General features: G+C 43.9%; 1 protein-coding gene across 1 annotated transcript in view; it reads right to left on the bottom strand.

Moving 5' to 3' along the window:
* Window positions 1–17,837, bottom strand: part of lrriq1 (leucine-rich repeats and IQ motif containing 1) — a 51,659-nt gene extending 33,822 nt beyond the window's left edge. Inside the window, exons 1-14 of the mRNA XM_071416469.1 lie at window positions 17,753–17,837; window positions 17,473–17,659; window positions 17,189–17,291; window positions 16,921–17,033; window positions 16,719–16,827; window positions 16,349–16,569; window positions 16,175–16,252; window positions 14,944–16,017; window positions 13,071–13,223; window positions 8,025–8,175; window positions 6,364–6,557; window positions 2,693–2,820; window positions 1,485–1,558; window positions 654–747 (exon numbers count right to left, since the gene is read on the bottom strand). Of these exons, the coding sequence (XP_071272570.1) occupies window positions 654–747; window positions 1,485–1,558; window positions 2,693–2,820; window positions 6,364–6,557; window positions 8,025–8,175; window positions 13,071–13,223; window positions 14,944–16,017; window positions 16,175–16,252; window positions 16,349–16,569; window positions 16,719–16,827; window positions 16,921–17,033; window positions 17,189–17,291; window positions 17,473–17,601 (2,621 nt within the window). The 5' untranslated portion in view covers window positions 17,602–17,659; window positions 17,753–17,837. The remainder of the gene's footprint in view (window positions 1–653; window positions 748–1,484; window positions 1,559–2,692; window positions 2,821–6,363; window positions 6,558–8,024; window positions 8,176–13,070; window positions 13,224–14,943; window positions 16,018–16,174; window positions 16,253–16,348; window positions 16,570–16,718; window positions 16,828–16,920; window positions 17,034–17,188; window positions 17,292–17,472; window positions 17,660–17,752) is intronic.
* Between the last annotated feature and the right edge of the window lie 200 nt (window positions 17,838–18,037).

Below are 18,037 nucleotides of genomic sequence, written 5' to 3'. Positions count from 1 at the left end.
TAGGCTAAACCTGGGATGTGGACAGGAAGCTCTTGTGTTCTGGTGGAATGTTTATTCTACCTTAGTCACCACAGCCAACATCCTCCTCCAGACTGGGCTTACGTTCTGCGACAGGAGGGATGATATGAAATGGCAGTGGCTTGGTATTCCCGTTGGTATGTAACCTAACTTCTCACATCTGCCCCAGCAGGGATATTCCAGAACAAAGCTAGAGAAGTTAATTGTGTCTGTCTGTCTCTCTACACAGCCATTTTAAAACCATTTTAATTACATTTTTCAACTAATCGTTGCAATGTTGATGACTGGGAATGTATTGTATATACCACAGGAGGTTGGTGGCGCGTTAATTGGGGAGAACGGCTCGTGGTAATGACTGGAGAGGAATTAGTGGAATGGTATCAAATACATCAAACACATGGTCTCCAGGTGTTTGATGCCATTCCATTTACTCCGTTACGGCCATTATTATGAGCCGTTCTCCCCTCAGCAGCCTCCACTGTTATGTGCCTGTTATGATGCAGCGTCCAAGTACAGTGTTACCGTATAAGGTGGTGTGTGTATGACAACATTGCTTTCTACCACGGGCATGCAACCCAGGGCTTGTCGCTCATACATATTCACATATTTTGTGTTTCTCATTGGGCTTTCCCTACCTCCACATGGTCTCTTGCTGAAGGGGATTCCCAGTGAGATGGACCTCTCGAAGGAGTGGACATCCCTGCAGACTCTCACACAAGTTCTGCAGCTCTACAACAGTCAGGCAGAGCAGCAAAGGCCTGAGCTTATGGTTTTACATCGCACAGAGGCAGAGCAGCAGAGGCCTGAGCTTATGGTTTTACATCGCACAGAGGCAGAGCAGCAAAGGCCTGAGCTTATGGTTTTACATCGCACAGAGGCAGAGCAGCAGAGGCCTGAGCTTATGGTTTTACATCGCACAGAAGCAGAGCAGCAGAGGCCTGAGCTTATGGTTTTACATCGCACAGAGGCAGAGCAGCAAAGGCCTGAGCTTATGGTTTTACATCGCACAGAGGCAGAGCAGCAGAGGCCCGAGCTTATGGTTTTACATCGCACAGAGGCAGAGCAGCAGAGGCCTGAGCTTATGGTTTTACATCGCACAGAGGCAGAGCAGCAGAGGCCTGAGCTTATGGTTTTCACTGTCTATATATCACTATCGCTGGTGCCTGATCTTGTTATGGAGACTGTATCTTTATCTACTGCTGGATCCCCTGACATTTACTGGATGGAGGTGCATCGCATTCCCCAGATGTGTGACATTATGCATATCATAGACATAGGTATTACCATAGATCCACACTTAAAATGCTCCCTCCCACTCACATAGAGAGGCACAGAGCAGAATAATATGGATGGAATAGCATGAAACTACAGTATGTAAATTACATAACAACATGACAACTGAAATATTTGGATCAAAAGTTTGTGGGACATCAAAAGTTACATTTAAAAAAATAATAAACCATTACCTGAGAGGCAGTTGTCTCTGATGTCCAGCTTCTCCAGTGACACAAAATGACACAGTGATGGCAGATGGGTTATACTGCAAAACACAAATTAAGAAAAGACATGTAATACACTGTAATGGAATACTGTAATTTATACAGTCATTTTAGGTATTATCAACAGTAAAAAAAGAACTTGTTACTTCAGCATACTGTATATTATAGTGCATTTTGGGAAAAGTGCTGTATTTCGAATGGTACTGTAATTCCACCCCACAGAAAACAGTATCTTTGGAGTGCCAAAAACCTTTTGACCATTAGTGGGTGAATGGTATTGCTGTTTCTGTCTCATTAACATATTTTGAGGCGTGCCTTGTAAGAGCCTATATTTGTTGCACCCATGAGTGAGAATGCTGTACCAATTTAACTCCTATGTGGTTATAGTGCCCCGTGACATTTAAAATGTATAGGGGACAGATTTGAGTGGCATCAAGACCTAAAACCTAAATGGTTGAGCATTTTGCCATGTCCTTCAGGTCTGTTTTGCTCTGTAGTCGCTGCCAGTTTGGAAGCCTTTGTTAAGGCCTTTAAGGCCTCTAGATGTGCAAATGATATAAAACACAAAATATTCATTAATGTACTATAATGTGTAAACACTTTACCTAGCCCAATTACAGTAAAATACTGTGAAATGCAAACCCCTCATCTCAATGAATTTCAATCATTCATCAATTTATTAATTCCGATTACGATAGCATTTACTTTTTTACAGTATAATACAGTCAATTTTACAGTATTGTACTGTGTATTATTACAGAGTACTTGCTTTGATACCGTATTTATATTATAGTGTGTGCACTGTAATTTGAAATACCGAAATTTACTCGCCACCGAGCTGCCTGCAAGATACTGTTAAAATCATGGCAACCCCTTCACAGTGTATTTACCAATCATTCAGCAACATTACATTGGTTTTCTTAAATCTTACAAATGTTATCACAAACACTGAATTACTTACATGTAGCTAGTACAATTTAAACTGGCCTAGTCATTGGCATTGGGTACACTGGATTTTAAAAAATCCTTTATTTAACCATAGAAGTCACATTGGGATTTACATATCCTTTTTTTTTTTTTAAGTGAGCCCAGGCCAAGAGAGCAGCATACATATAGTTACACAACACAACATAAAACATAACAATGGCATCAGATGGAATGCCATGTGATGTTACCTGTTTTGGGCCCCAGAGAGGAGCTGCATCAGGGGGAGCCAGCAGGCTGTCAGGCCCTCCAGTGAGGAGATGCTGTTGTCCTCCAGATGGAGCTCCACCAGGAGAACCTGGTTCCTCAGACTGGGTAGCTGGGGGAAAGAGAAAGGGGCAGGAGGGAGGTAGAGAGACCGACAGCGACAGCGAGAGAGATAAGGAGAGAGACACAGCGAGACATAGAGAAAGGTAAAGAAAGAAAGAAAGAAAGAGAGACAGAAAAAGAGAAAGAGAGAGTGATAGAGTGAGTTTACCTACAGTGGCAAGAAAAAGTATGTGAACCCTTTGGAATTACCTGGATTTCTGCATAAATTAGTCATAAAATTTGATCTGATCTTCATCTTAGTCACAACAATAGACAAACACAGTCTGCTTGAACTAATAACACACAAATTATTGTATTTTTCATGTCCATATTGAATACATAATTTAAACGTTCACAGTGTAGGTTGGAAAAAGTATGTGAACCCCTAGGCTAATGACTTTTCCAAAAGATAATTGGAGTCAGGAGTCAGCTAACCTGGAGTCCAATCAATGAGACGAGATTGGAGATGTTGGTTAGAGCTGCCCTGTCCTATAAAAAACACTCACAAAATTTGAGTTTGCTATTCACAAGAAGCATTGCCTGATGTGAACCATGCCTCTAACAAAAGAGATCTCAGAAGACCTAAGATTAAGAATTTATGATTTGCATAAAGCTGGAAAGGGTTACAAAAGTACCTCTAAAAGCCTTGATGTTCATCCGTCCACGGTAAGACAAATTGTCTATAAATGGAGAAAGTTCAGCACTGTTGCTACTTTCCCTAGGAGTGGCTGCCCTGCAAAGATGACTGCAAGAACACAGTGCAGAATGCTCAATGAGGTTAAGAAGAATCCTAGAGTGTCAGCTAAAGACTTACAGAAATCTCTGGAACATGGTAACATCTCTGTTGACGAGTCTACAGTACGTAAAACACTAAACAAGAATGGTGTTCATGGGAGGACACCACGGAAGAAGCCACTGCTGTCCAAAAAAAACATTGGCGCACGTCTGAACACCTGGATGTTCTACAGCTCTTCTGGCAAAATATTCTGTGGACAGATGAAACTACAGTTGAGTTGTTTGGAAGGAACACACAACACTATTGTGGAGAAACAAATGACACAGCACACCAACATCAAAACCTCATCCCAACTGTAAAGTATGGTGGAGGGAGCATCATGGTTTGGGGCTGCTTTGCTGCCTAAGGGCCTGGACAGCTTGCTATCATCAACGGAAAAATGAATTCCCAAGTTTATCAAGACATTTTGCAGGAGAATGTAAGGCTATCTGTCCGCCAATTGAAGCTCAACAGAAGTTGGGTGATGCAACAGGACAACGACCCAAAACACAGAGGTAAATCAACAACAGAATGGCTTCAATAGAAGAAAATACGCCTTCTGGAGTGGCCCAGTCAGAGACCTGACCTCAACCCGATTTAAAATGTGGTGGCATGACCTCGAGAGTGGTTCACACCAGACATCGTAAGAATATTGCTGAACTGAAACAGTTTTGTAAAGATGAATGGTCCAAAATTCCTCCTGACCGTTGTGCAGGTCTGATCCGCAACTACAGAAAACGTTTGGTTGAGGTTATTGCTGCCAAAGGAGGGTCAACCAGTTATTAAATCGAAGGGTTCACATACTTTTCCCACCTACACTGTGAATGTTTACATGGTGTGTTCAGTAAAGACATGAAAACGTATACTTGTTTGTCTGTTATTAGTTTAAGCAGACCGTGTTTGTCTATTGTTGTGACTTAGATGAAGATCAGATCAAATTTTATGACCAATTTATGCAGAAATCCAGATAATTCCAAAGGGTTCACATACTTTTTTTTGCAACAGTAGCTACTGGTGCTGTTGACAGGTACTACTGGTGCTGCTGACAGGTACTACTGGTGCTGCTGACAGGCACTACTGGTTCTGCTGACAGGCACTACTGGTGCTGCAGACAGGTACTATTGGTGCTGTTGACAGGTACTACTGGTGTTGCTGACAGGTACTATTGGTGTTGCTGACAGGTACTACTGGTGTTGCTGACAGGTACTACTGGTGTTGCTGACAGGTACTACTGGTGTTGCTGACAGGTACTACTGGTGTTGCTGACAGGTACTATTGGTGTTGCTGACAGGTACTACTGGTTCTGCTGACAGGTACTACTGGTGTTGCTGACAGGCACTACTGGTGCTGCTGACAGGTACTATTGGTGCTGCAGACAGGTACTATTGGTGCTGTTGACAGGTACTACTGGTTCTGCTGACAGGTACTACTGGTTCTGCTGACAGGTACTATTGGTGCTGTTGACAGGTACTACTGGTTCTGCTGACAGGCACTACTGGTGCTGCTGACAGGTACTATTGGTGCTGCAGACAGGTACTATTGGTGCTGTTGACAGGTACTACTGGTTCTGCTGACAGGTACTACTGGTGCTGCAGACAGGTACTATTGGTGCTGCTGACAGGCACTACTGGTTCTGCTGACAGGTACTATTGGTGTTGCTGACAGGTACTACTGGTGCTGTTGACAGGTACTATTGGTGCTGTTGACAGGTACTACTGGTTCTGCTGACAGGTACTACTGGTGTTGCTGACAGGTACTATTGGTGCTGCAGACAGGTACTATTGGTGCTGCTGACAAGCACTACTGGTGCTGCTGACAGGTACTACTGGTGCTGCTGACAGGTACTACTGGTGCTGCTGACAGGTACTATTGGTGCTGCTGACAAGCACTACTGGTGCTGCTGACAGGTACTACTGGTGCTGCTGACAGGTACTACTGGTGCTGCTGACAGGTACTATTGGTGCTGCTGACAGGCACTACTGGTGCTGCTGTCAGGTACTACTGGTGCTGCTGTCAGGCACTACTGGTGCTGCTGACAGGTACTACTGGTGCTGCTGATAGATATTATTGGTGCTGCTGACAGGTACTACTGGTGCTGCTGACAGGCACTACTGGTGCTGCTGATAGATTCTATTGGTGCTGCTGACAGGCACTACTGGTGCTGCTGATAGATTCTATTGGTGCTGCTGACAGGTACTACTGGTGCTGCTGACAGGTACTATTGGTGCTGCTGATAGATTCTATTGGTGCTGCTGATAGATACAATTGGTGCTGCTGATAGATACAATTGGTGCTGCTGATAGATACAATTGGTGCTGCTGATAGATTCTATTGGTGCTGCTGACAGGTACTACTGGTGCTGCTGATAGATTCTATTGGTGCTGCTGACAGGTACTACTGGTGCTGCTGACAGGTACTACTGGTGCTGCTGACAGATACTACTGGTGCTGATGATAGATACTACTGGTGCTGATGATAGATACTACTGGTGCTGATGATAGATACTACTGGTGCTGATGATAGATACTACTGGTGCTGATGATAGATACTACTGGTGCTGATGATAGATACTACTGGTGCTGATGATAGATACTACTGGTGCTGATGATAGATACTACTGGTGCTGATGATAGATACTACTGGTGCTGATGATAGATGCTGCCGATATTTTTCCTTATAATCCATCATGGAGGATTAATGTCGGTAGCACTTTAATTAGTTTAATCTATTACTTTCCTGGTAGTTAGGCCTACATGGTATACTGACTATTTATTTTACCTCAGTGAGATTGTTTCCTGTCAGGTCCAGTGTGTTGAGCAGAGCACAGTTGTCCAGGCCCTCTACACTGGACAGATGGTTGTGAGACAAGTCCAGGTGTAGCAGCGTGTACACCTCTTTCAGTCCTCTAGTACTGATCAGCTGGTTGTGGTCCAACAATAACTTTTGCAGCCTCTTCAATGGCTCCAGACCACCTTTATAGGAGAAGAAGAAAAATAAAGACAAAGAATTTTCCTTACATTAGTATGTTTCCGTATGTAAAGGAGTAGATAATGTTATGCTTCATTTGCATACCCAAAGAGTTATGGGGTAGAACAAAATCAGATTGTGGAACTGTGAGGGGTTGAAGTAGGATTCATATGAACCAAAGAAGATCTAATTTCAGTGTGTGGCCAAGGTTACCGTTTTAGTAACGTTCAAAGCTAAACTGCCAATAAAAAAGCATTCACGGTCTTCTCAGGCAGTTAATATCTATTCATGACTTGAGGCCTGGCTCCTGGTCTGTTATTCACAGTAACTAAGTCACATTTCAATATATACTGAGCAGGGGATCAAAAGAAGAGGTACACTGCTCCCTAGTGGATAGCAGTGGTTACAACTAGCCATGAAGTATACTGTAACTGTAGAGCAGGCAGGGGTGTGAGTCAAACCACACATCTGGAAGACTGCACAGTCTGTTGATTTCCATCCTTGCCTTTGAATCATTGTCTAATTTAGACCTGGAAAAGACCTGGGGTGCTGATAAAAAAGTTTTCCACACTCTGTATAGGCCATCTATGAGCTCAGTTTACTGATGCGATGGGGACCTGAGCTTAGCTTACCGATGCGATGGGGACCTGAGCTCAGCTTACCGATGCGATGGGGACCTGACCTCAGCTTACCGATGCGGTGGGGACCTGAGCTCAGCTTACTGATGCGGTGGGGACCTGACCTCAGCTTACCGATGCGATGGGGACCTGAGCTCAGCTTACTGATGCGATGGTGACCTGACCTCAGCTTACCGATGCGATGGGGACCTGAGCTCAGCTTACCGATGCGATGGGGACCTGACCTCAGCTTACCGATGCGGTGGGGACCTGACCTCAGCTTACCGATGCGATGGGGACCTGAGCTCAGCTTACCGATGCGATGGGGACCTGACCTCAGCTTACCGATGCGATGGGGACCTGACCTCAGCTTACCGATGCGGTGGGGACCTGACCTCAGCTTACTGATGCGATGGGGACCTGACCTCAGCTTACTGATGCGATGGGGACCTGACCTCAGCTTACTGATGCGGTGGGGACCTGAGCTCAGCTTACTGATGCGGTGGGGACCTGACCTCAGCTTACTGATGCGATGGGGACCTGAGCTCAGCTTACTGATGCGGTGGGGACCTGACCTCAGCTTACTGATGCGATGGGGACCTGACCTCAGCTTACCGATGCGATGGGGACCTGAGCTCAGCTTACCGATGCGATGGGGACCTGACCTCAGCTTACCGATGCGATGGGGACCTGAGCTCAGCTTACTGATGCGGTGGGGACCTGAGCTCAGCTTACTGATGCGGTGGGGACCTGACCTCAGCTTACTGATGCGGTGGGGACCTGACCTCAGCTTACCGATGCGATGGGGACCTGACCTCAGCTTACCGATGCGGTGGGGACCTGAGCTCAGCTTACCGATGCGGGTGATGGAGTTGTGCGAGAGCTCCAGAACGTCTAGATCCACAGCACCAGCCAGACCATGGATGGATGTCAGACGGTTCCGGCCAAGTCGAAGAACTCGGAGGTTAGCCAGATTCTCACAGTCCACAAACGTGATTGAGTTGTCCTATACAGACATGACAATCAAAATATGTCTGAGTTTTCAAATACCAAGGATTTTATACTTTTACATGCTGATTTGTCTCACTGTGAGAGACAGTATGCAGTGTTGTGTGTGTATATAATATAATACTATGTAGCTAAAATATACTATGTAACACATACGCTGAGTGTAGAAAACATTATGAACACCTGCTCTTTCAATGACCAGGTGAATCCAGGTAAAAGCAATGATCCCTTATTGATGTCACTTGTTAAATCCACTACAAATCAGTGTAGATGCAGGGGTGGACACAGGTTAAAGAAGGATTTTTAAGCCTTGAGTCAAATGAGACATAGATTGTGTATGTGTGCCATTCAGAGGGTGAATGGGCAAGACAAAATATTTAAGTGACTTTGAACAGGGTATGGTAGTAGGTGCCAGGTGCACCGGTTTGTGTAAAGAACTGCAATGCTGCTGGGATTTTCACGCTCAACAGTTTCCCGTGTGTATCAAGAATGGTCTGCCACCCAAAGGACATCCAGCCAACTTGTCAGACATATAGATATACAGTTAAAGTCGGAAGTTTACATACACCTTAGCCAAATACATTTAAACTCAGTTTTCACAATTCCTGACAATTAATCCTAGTAGAAAATCCCTGTTTTAGGTCAATTACGATCACCACTTTATTTTAAGAATGTGAAATGTCAGAATAATAGTAGAGAGACACTTGGCACTTGGCACTCAGGCCAAAAAGTTAAATCTTGGTTTCATCAGACCAGAGAATCTTGTTTCTCATGGTCTGAGAGTCCTTTAGGTGCCTTTTGGGAAACTCCAAGCGGGCTGTCATGTGCCTTTTACTGAGTAGTGGCTTCCATCTGGCCATTCTACCATAAAGGCCTGATTTGTGGAGTGCTGCAGAGATGGTTGTCCTTCTGAAAGGTTCTCCCATCTCCACAGAGAAACTCTGGAGCTCTGTCAGAGTGACCATCGGTTTCTTAGTCACCTCCCTGACCAAGGCCATTCTCCCCAGATTGCTCAGTTTGGCCAGGCGGCCAGCTCTAGGAAGAGTCCTGGCGGTTCCAAACTTCTTCCATTTGAGAATGATGGAGGCCACTGTGTTCTTGGGGACATTTTTTGGTACCCTTCCCCAGATCTGTGCCTCGACACAATACTGTCTCTGTGCTCTATGGACAATTCCTTCGACCTCATGGCTTGGTTTTTATATTGACATGCACTGTCAACTGTGGAACCTTATATAGACAGGTGTCTGCTTTTCAAAATCATGTCCAATCAATTGAATTTACCAATCAAGAATTAGAAACATCTCAAGGATGATCAATGGAAACAAGATGCACATGAGCTCAATTTTGAGTCTCATAGCAAAGGGTCTGAAAACGTATGTAAATAAGCTATTTCTGTTTTTTATTTGTAATAAACTTGCAAAAATGACAAAGAATATGTTCTCTCTTTGGCAGGGGGTGTGTAGATTAACGGGGAAGAAAATGTATTTAATACATTTTTAAATAAGTCTGTAACGTAACAAAATGTGGAAAAAGGGAAGCAGTCTGAATACTTTCCTAATGCACTGTATATATATATACAGTTGAAGTCAGAAGTTTACATACACCTTAGTCAAATACATTTAAACTCAGTTTTTCACAATTCCTGACATTTAATCCTAGTAAACATTCCCTGTCTTAGGTCAGTTAGGATCACCACTTTATTTTAAGAATGTGAAATGTCAGAATAATAGTACAGAGAATGATTTATTTCAGCTTTTATTTCTTTCATCACATTCCCAGTGGGTCAGAAGTTTACATACACTCAATTAGTATTTGGTAGCATTGCCTATAAATTGTTTAACTTGGGTCAAACGTTTTGGGTAGCCTTCCACAAGCTTCCCACAATAAGTTGGGTGAATTTTGGCCCATTCCTCCTGACAGCTGGTGTACCTGAATCAGGTTTGTAGGCCTCCTTGCTCGCACACTCTTTTTCAGTTCTGACAACAAATTTTCTATAGGATTGAGGTCTTTGTGATGGCCACTCCAAAACCTTGACTTTGTTGTCCTTAAGCCATTTTGCCACAACTTTGGAAGTATGCTTGGGGTCATTGTTCATTTGGAAGACCCATTTGCGACCAAGCTTCAACTTCCTGACTGATGTCTTGAGATGTTTCTTCAATATATCCACATAATTTTCCTGCCTCATGATGCCATCTAATTTGTGAAGTGCACCAGTCCCTCCTGCAGCAAAGCACCCCCACAACATGATGCTGCCACCCCCGTGCTTCACGGTTGGGATGGTGTTCTTCGGCTTGCAAGCCTCCCCCTTTTTCCTCCAAACATACGATGGTCATTATGGCCCAACAGTTCTATTTTTGTTTCATCAGACCAGAGGACATTTCTACAAAAAGTACGATCTTTGTCCCCATTAATCATTGTACCTAAACTGTATGTACAGTGGGGAGAACAAGTATTTGATACACTGCCGATTTTGCAGGTTTTCCTACTTACAAAGCATGTAGAGGTCTGTCATTTTTATCATAGGTACACTTCAACTGTGAGAGACGGAATCTAAAACAAAAGTCCAGAAAATCACATTGTATGATTTTTAAGTAATTCATTTGCATTTTATTGCATGACATAAGTATTTGATCACCTACCAACCAGTAAGAATTCCGGCTCTCACAGACCTGTTAGTTTTTCTTTAAGAAGCCCTCCTGTTCTCCACTCATTACCTGTATTAACTGCACCTGTTTGAACTCGTTACCTGTATAAAAGACACCTGTCCACACACTCAATCAAACAGACTCCAACCTCTCCACAATGGCCAAGACCAGAGAGCTGTGTAAGGACATCAGGGATAAATTGTAGACCTGTACAAGGCTGGGATGGGCTACAGGACAATAGGCAAGCAGCTTGGTGAGAAGGCAACAACTGTTGGCACAATTATTAGAAAATGGAAGAAGTTCAAGATGACGGTCAATCACCCTCGGTCTGGGGCTCCATGCAAGATCTCACCTCGTGGGGCATCAATGATCATGAGGAATGTGAGGGATCAGCCCAGAACTACACGGCAGGACCTGGTCAATGACCTGAAGAGAGCTGGGACCACAGTCTCAAAGAAAACCATTAGTAACACACTACGCCGTCATGGATTAAAATCCTGCAGCGCACGCAAGGTCCCCCTACTCAAGCCAGCGCATGTCCAGGCCCGTCTGAAGTTTGCCAATGACCATCTGGATGATCCAGAGGAGGAATGGGAGAAGGTCATGTGGTCTGATGAGACAAAAATAGAGCTTTTTGCTCTAAACTCCACTCGCCGTGTTTGGAGGAATAGAAGGATGAGTACAACCCCAAGAACACCATCCCAACCGTGAAGCATGGAGGTGGAAACATCATTCTTTGGGGATGCTTTTCTGCAAAGGGGACAGGACGACTGCACCGTATTGAGGGGAGGATGGATGGGGCCATGTATCGCGAGATCTACACCAACAACCTCCTTCCCTCAGTAAGAGCATTGAAGATGGGTCGTGGCTGGGTCTTCCAGCATGACAACGACCCGAAACACACAGCCAGGGCAACTAAGGAGTGGCTCCGTAAGAAGCATCTCAAGGTCCTGGAGTGGCCTAGCCAGTCTCCAGACCTGAACCCAATAGAAAATCTTTGGAGGGAGCCGAAAGTCCGTATTGCCCAGCGACAGCCCCGAAACCTGAAGGATCTGGAGAAGGTCTGTATGGAGGAGTGGGCCAAAATCCCTGCTGCAGTGTGTGCAAACCTGGTCAAGAACTACAGGAAACGTATGATCTCTGTAATTGCAAACTAAGGTTTCTGTACCAAATATTAAGTTCTGCTTTTCTGATGTATCAAATACTTATGTCATGCAATAAAATGCAAATTAATTACTTAAAAATCATACAATGTGATTTTCTGGATTTTTGTTTTAGATTCCGTCTCTCACAGTTGAAGTGTACCTATGATAAAAATTACAGACCTCTACATGCTTTGTAAGTAGGAAAACCTGCAAAATCATCAGTGTATCAAATACTTGTTCTCCCCACTGTATATGCAGGGCCCAGCTGTAAAAGAGACATTGGTCTCAGTCTGTGTTCCTTGTTGAAATAAAGGTATAATAATAATAATAATGTGCAGTAGTCTGGCTTTTTTATGGCGGTTTTGGAGCAGTGGCTTCTTCCTTGCTGAGCGGCCTTTCAGGTTATGTCGATATAGGACTCGTTTTACTGTGGATATAGTTACTTTTGGACCTGTTTCCTCCAGCATCTTCAGAAGGTCCTTTGCTGTTGTTCTGGGATTGATTTGCACTTTTCGAACCGAAGTACGTTCATCTCTAGGAGACAGAACGCGTCTCCTTCATGAGCGGTATGACGGCTGCGTGGTCTCATGGTGTTTATACTTGCGTACTATTGTTTGTACAGATGAACGTGGCACCTTCAGGCGTTTGGAAATTGCTCCCAAGGATGAACCAGACTTGTGGAGGTCTACAATTTCTTTCTGAGGTCTTGGCTGATTTCTTTTGATTTTCCCATGATGTCAAGCAAAAAGGCACTGAGTTTAAAGGTAGGCCTTGAAATACATCCACAGGTACACCTCCAATTGACTCAAATTCTGTAAATTTGCCTATCAGAAGCTTCTAAAGCCGTGACATCATTTTTGGCAATTTTCCAAGCTGTTTAAAGGCACAGTCAACTTAGTGTATGTAAACTTCTGACCCACTGGAATTGTAATACAGTGAATTATAAGTGAAATAATCTGCCTGTAAACAATTGTTGGGAAAAGTACCTGTTATGCACAAAGTAGATGTCCTATCCGACTTGTACAACATTCCATTGCACCAGATTTGGCTAGATAAACAATTTCTGTACAGCTTACCCCACATGTAAATGGTGGTGTATTTACCTGTACATCGATGTAGCGAAGCTCTGTGCATTGACTGAGGCCCTCCAGGGATTTAAGGCCACAGCGTCTCATGGTGAGGGTCTGCAGTCTGGGGCATTGGGACAAAGTAGAGAGGCTACAGCCAGGGAGATCCTCCAGAACAACTGTGGTCACCTGCATTGGAAGGTAATGCCCAGTCAGTGAAATATTGCTTTTGGTTTTGTTATGGTTGGTTTGTTGGTTATTTGAATGTGTCTGATTGACTGTTTTTCAGATATGGGTCAAATGCATCTAGGTCCAATACTTTCAAATATCCTACTTGTAGTCTAGTATAATACCTTTAGTGTTAAAAGCTAAATCAAGCGCAACTTATTTTTCTGGAAAAACCTTTATGAAATAAAGCAGGGGTAGGCAACTAGATTCAACAAAATTCATACCTTGATTACATTAAGACACAATCGCATATGTGACCAACCGGCTTGATTCTGTCTTATGTAGCAACATATTTTATGGTGTTTTTTACATTGGATAAAAGTGGAGACCCAGAGCTAGAAAATGGTATATCATACACTACAGTTGAGGAACAATGGGAAAGTAATTCTGCTTGGAAAATTGATAAACTTGTAACCTCACTTTTGAGAAAATGTCCGTTGAATATTTTGGTACTTCTTTGTCTACACCCATTCAGCATCGTTCCAAACCCTATTAAGCTTTAGCCCCACCCAGCTTTTTAAGGATTCCCATGTGAGGCCATGTATTAAACAACCAAAGATTTCAAGACTAAAGGCTGGTTTATACTACGGATATGTTCATAAATTCAATATGGAGTGCCAGAGTGTGCTCAGAGTGCGCTCTGGGCGTTCGTAAACTCAGAGCATTGTCAGATTGTCCATTTGTAAATCCAGAGTGTTTTTTGCTCTCGGAGCATTCAGAGTGCACCCTGGACGCTCTGGCCCAGGAGTAGGGTTGATCCGAGCGTTCTGACCTAACAACAGCAGTCAAGCACCAAAGCTAACTGGCTAACGTTGGCTAGCTTGCTAGCTACCTCCAGACACAAATGAGGGAACAGCTCACTCTGACCATTTTACTCGCCCTAGCAGAGCTGGTTAGGCTTTTTTTATGATATCCAGAGCGTTGGTAACTGCAACTGTACTGCTGGCAACAATTTAATTACGCTTTTTTGCCAACCTTTACTGACACCGGCCATATTCAACAGGTGTTGAGCGTTCGTAAATTTGTCCGTTATTCTGCTCTGGCACACTCAGACGAGAGTACTCTGAAACAGTTGTTGCAGTGATGTTCTATTGAAATGGATACTTGCTTACTGGAGTCTTTTGTTAAGTTTTAATACACGCTAAAAAAAATGAAAAGCCGTGTTAGACAGAATTACCCTACACATACTGACCAACTCAAATAGACAGAAGCGAGCTATATGGCAGACCAATCCAAACTCATCTCTCGGCATGTCCAGCCCACTCATTATCTCAGCCAATCATGGCTAACTAGGCTCGTAATTTAACAATTTCATTCATATTTACAAAAGGCATACAAGTTTGTTATTAAGGCACATGAAAGTTCACATGGTCGAGAAGGCATATCTGCATAAAAAAACATTTTGATTAAAATAAAAATTACGTTCAAATGGCTCTCATGTGAAGTAGTGACCCACGACATACGCCTAGTTTCCTGAAACGGGCCACATATATATATATTTTTGATTCCTGGGCATAGTTTGGAACATATTTCCTAACTTAAACAAATGTTTTTCTTAATTCCTAGTGATTTTAGTCAACAACAAAAAAATCACTCGCGAGACTGTTTTGGCCTGCAGGCTGCCTGTTACCGACCCCTGAAATAAAGAGTATCACATTGTAGATCGTATCATGCAGGTTACCTCCTGAGGGGAGTTCCAGGCACCAGACTGAAGGAGTGTTTCTGGGCAGAGGAGGGGTAAACCGCTCCCCTCAGTGGCCCTCCTCGCCCCCCTCCTCCTCTGGGTCCTGACCCCCTGCTGCTGCTTCCTCTTGTTCTGCAGGGAGAGTTTGGACCAGGAAGTGCAGTCCCTCATCCAGGCCAGTCTCCTCTGCTCCGTCTGCTCTGGTAGAGATACACTCATACGCTCAAAGGCAGACTGAGGGGCTGAGGCGCTGGGGTCAATGGGGGGAGAGCTGGCAGTGGGGGAACATTCAGTGGCGGCTGATTTCTCCTCTCTGGCTTTTTCCTCACTCAGGTTTTGACTTTCCTCCTTCACTATTCCTGTCTCCAGCTTTTGCAGGCTCTTTGGTTTCCTCTCATCTGATTCCATCCTAATCTCTTCCTCCTCCTTGCTTTTCCTTTCATTCTCCTTTTCCTCCTCCTCATCCTCCTGTCTTTTTCTCCGCTCCCTCTCCCTTTCTCGCTTATCTTTCTCCTCCCTAATCTGCTCCTCCTTCTCTCTCCTCTTCTTTCTCTTCTCCTCTTCTTTTCTTCTCTTCTCCTCTTCTTTCTTTCTCTTCTCCTCTTCTTCATGCTTCTTTCTCTTCTCCTCCATTTTTCTTCTCTCTCCCTCCTTTCTGTTCTCCTCCTCCTCCCTCTTTCTCCTGTCCTCCTCATCCTGTCTCTCTCTCTCCATACGGACTCGATCCTCTTCTTTGGCTCTCTCATACTCTAAGCTCCTCCTCTTCAGCTCTTGCTCCTCCAACTCTCTCCTTCTGTTTTCCTTTTCCTGCTTCAGCCGCTGCTCCTCCTGTTCCCTCCTCAACCTCTCCTCCCTCCTGCTCCTCTCCTCCTCACACCTCCTTTGTTCCTCTCTTTTGCGGTGGAGCTCGGCCCTGGTCCACCGGCGTGCCAGGACGCCTCTGAGGGCAGCCTGGATAGTGATGGCCGCCCTGCATCGAGACTGGTGGGTCTTCCTCCTCTTTTCCTCCTGCACCTTCTCAAAGGCCCTCCTCTCCTCCTCCATCTGTCTCTGGAGGCTGCTGATCAGCTCCTGGTTCGTGTGGGAGAGTGGAGGAGAGAAGTTAAACCAATAAAAACTGACAAGAAAGATGAGCCCCTTCTGAAAACACTTCCGACGTAGCCCCTCTCCATTGCCAGTGTTTCAGTGTTTGCACATCTAAAAAAAAATGTGATTGAATCTGGCCCACCTGCTGTTTGAGCAACTCTTGTTGAAGCTTCTCTTCTGCCTCTCTTTCTCTCATCTCCTCCATGCCTGTAGGGCGATGCTACAGACAGAAAATGACTTCTTCAATTGGTCACTCTTAGTTACGGAAAACATAGAAACGGGAAATGGGAGAAAGGGATGATATGAACTATCTCACCCTATTTCCCTCTTCTATCTGCCTCAGCTCCTCTTCAAAGTCTCTCTGTCTGCGTTTCCTCCACTCCTCCTTTTCTCTCTGCTCATTCTGCTCCTTCTTTCGCTCCACCTCGTATTCCACAATTCTCCTCTCATCCTCCTCTTTCAACTTACGCTCCAAAGTTTTCAGTTCCAAACTGAGTTGCTTTTCAGACCTTAAATATGCATCACATTCAATATCATCTGTGTCAAACAGAAAGACACAGGTCACAGCTCCATTAGTTTGATGAATATCACCTTTTTTCTTTTCTTTATAGGGCTGGACTAAATGAGGCAAGGGTGACATCTAGTGGGCATATATATCACACACGCACACAGAAATCTACACATACCCTCACTGTTGTGTGGCACTCTGTCTGTAATGTCACTGTCAGATACAGTGTGAGGGCAGGCCTTGTTAGGGATAGTGTTCAACTTCTCATCCTCCATCTCGAACATGACCTAAATCAATCAAACATATTTAGCCTACGTCCCAGCACAAATTACATAACACTAGTACTTTAGTGCACACAAGCCTTATTAAACTAGACTCACTTGTTCTTTTAACTTCACTGGGTCCTCGTGTAGGCCTAAGTCAGAGGCCAGTTCCATTAAAAGGTCTTCAGATCGACTTGAAATGATGGAATACACCTCAGCCGCTCCGGAATCTGAAAACAGACAATGTACAAAGACATTGAGTCACATATACACAACAATAGTATGGCATCATGTAGCCAGCAGCTAGCCTGAATGATGAATAAATGATTCATGCATTTTCTATATTTCTGTAGCCTATACATTATCCAGAGGTCCTCATTCCTACCATCATCTTCATTGTCCTCAAGGATGAGCTTTTCAAACTGACTTGCTCTGTTCTCGGAGGCTTCAAAATATTTGAGCATTGATTCTGGGATTTTATCTGAAACCTGGGGGTATTGAAAGGTGAAAAGTTAGGTTTACATGCATTTGCAACCAGTAGACATTAATTGACAAGTAGTATAAAAACATTGTGCTAACAGTAGGCTAACGTTAGACAATGGAGATTAGGCCTACACACTTAAGTACACAAACTCTCACTTCCAGTTGACTAATAATAAATCAACTCACATCATCTTCATCAGCATGATCTTCATCAGCAGATGAGTAAAAGTCTTCCTGATAAGAATTATCTAATTCAATATCATCAGAGGAGTTGTTGATGCTCAGTTTGCTCAGGTCTTCTTGACTGACATCCATGGTCTAGCTAGCAGCTTCAGGAAACAGAGGCAGACGGGCCGTGTTTCTGTTTCAAACACTGCATGAAAACACGGAGAAGAGATATAAGACATTAAACTTTTTACATTTTATTGTCACGAAATGTTTCTGTTTTAAATAAGAGGTAATTTACCTGTGTTTGTCTGTGTTTTGAATACTTTGCTAACCGGTTTTCTAACCAGGAACGTCAAATCATTCCATCCGCGTCTAAATGGAACTGTGGTCGCTATGGAAACTGAGGAGAACACTACGGAAAACCACTCTGGACAAACGTAACCCTGTAGGGTGTTGCCTTGCCATTTGGCAACATACCATTTCTCTACATTTTATTTACAGATAAAATGGGAAACATTAGTCACCAGTATCTTTGTTTTATTGTTAGGCTACGTCAAATCATAAATTTGTAACTGTACTCAAA

Source organism: Salvelinus alpinus, chromosome 9 (assembly GCF_045679555.1).
Source record: "Salvelinus alpinus chromosome 9, SLU_Salpinus.1, whole genome shotgun sequence".
Taxonomy (NCBI): Eukaryota; Metazoa; Chordata; class Actinopteri; order Salmoniformes; family Salmonidae; genus Salvelinus; species Salvelinus alpinus.
The sequence above is the reverse complement of the archived record's forward strand: the minus strand, read 5'-3'. Positions and strand labels throughout refer to the sequence as shown.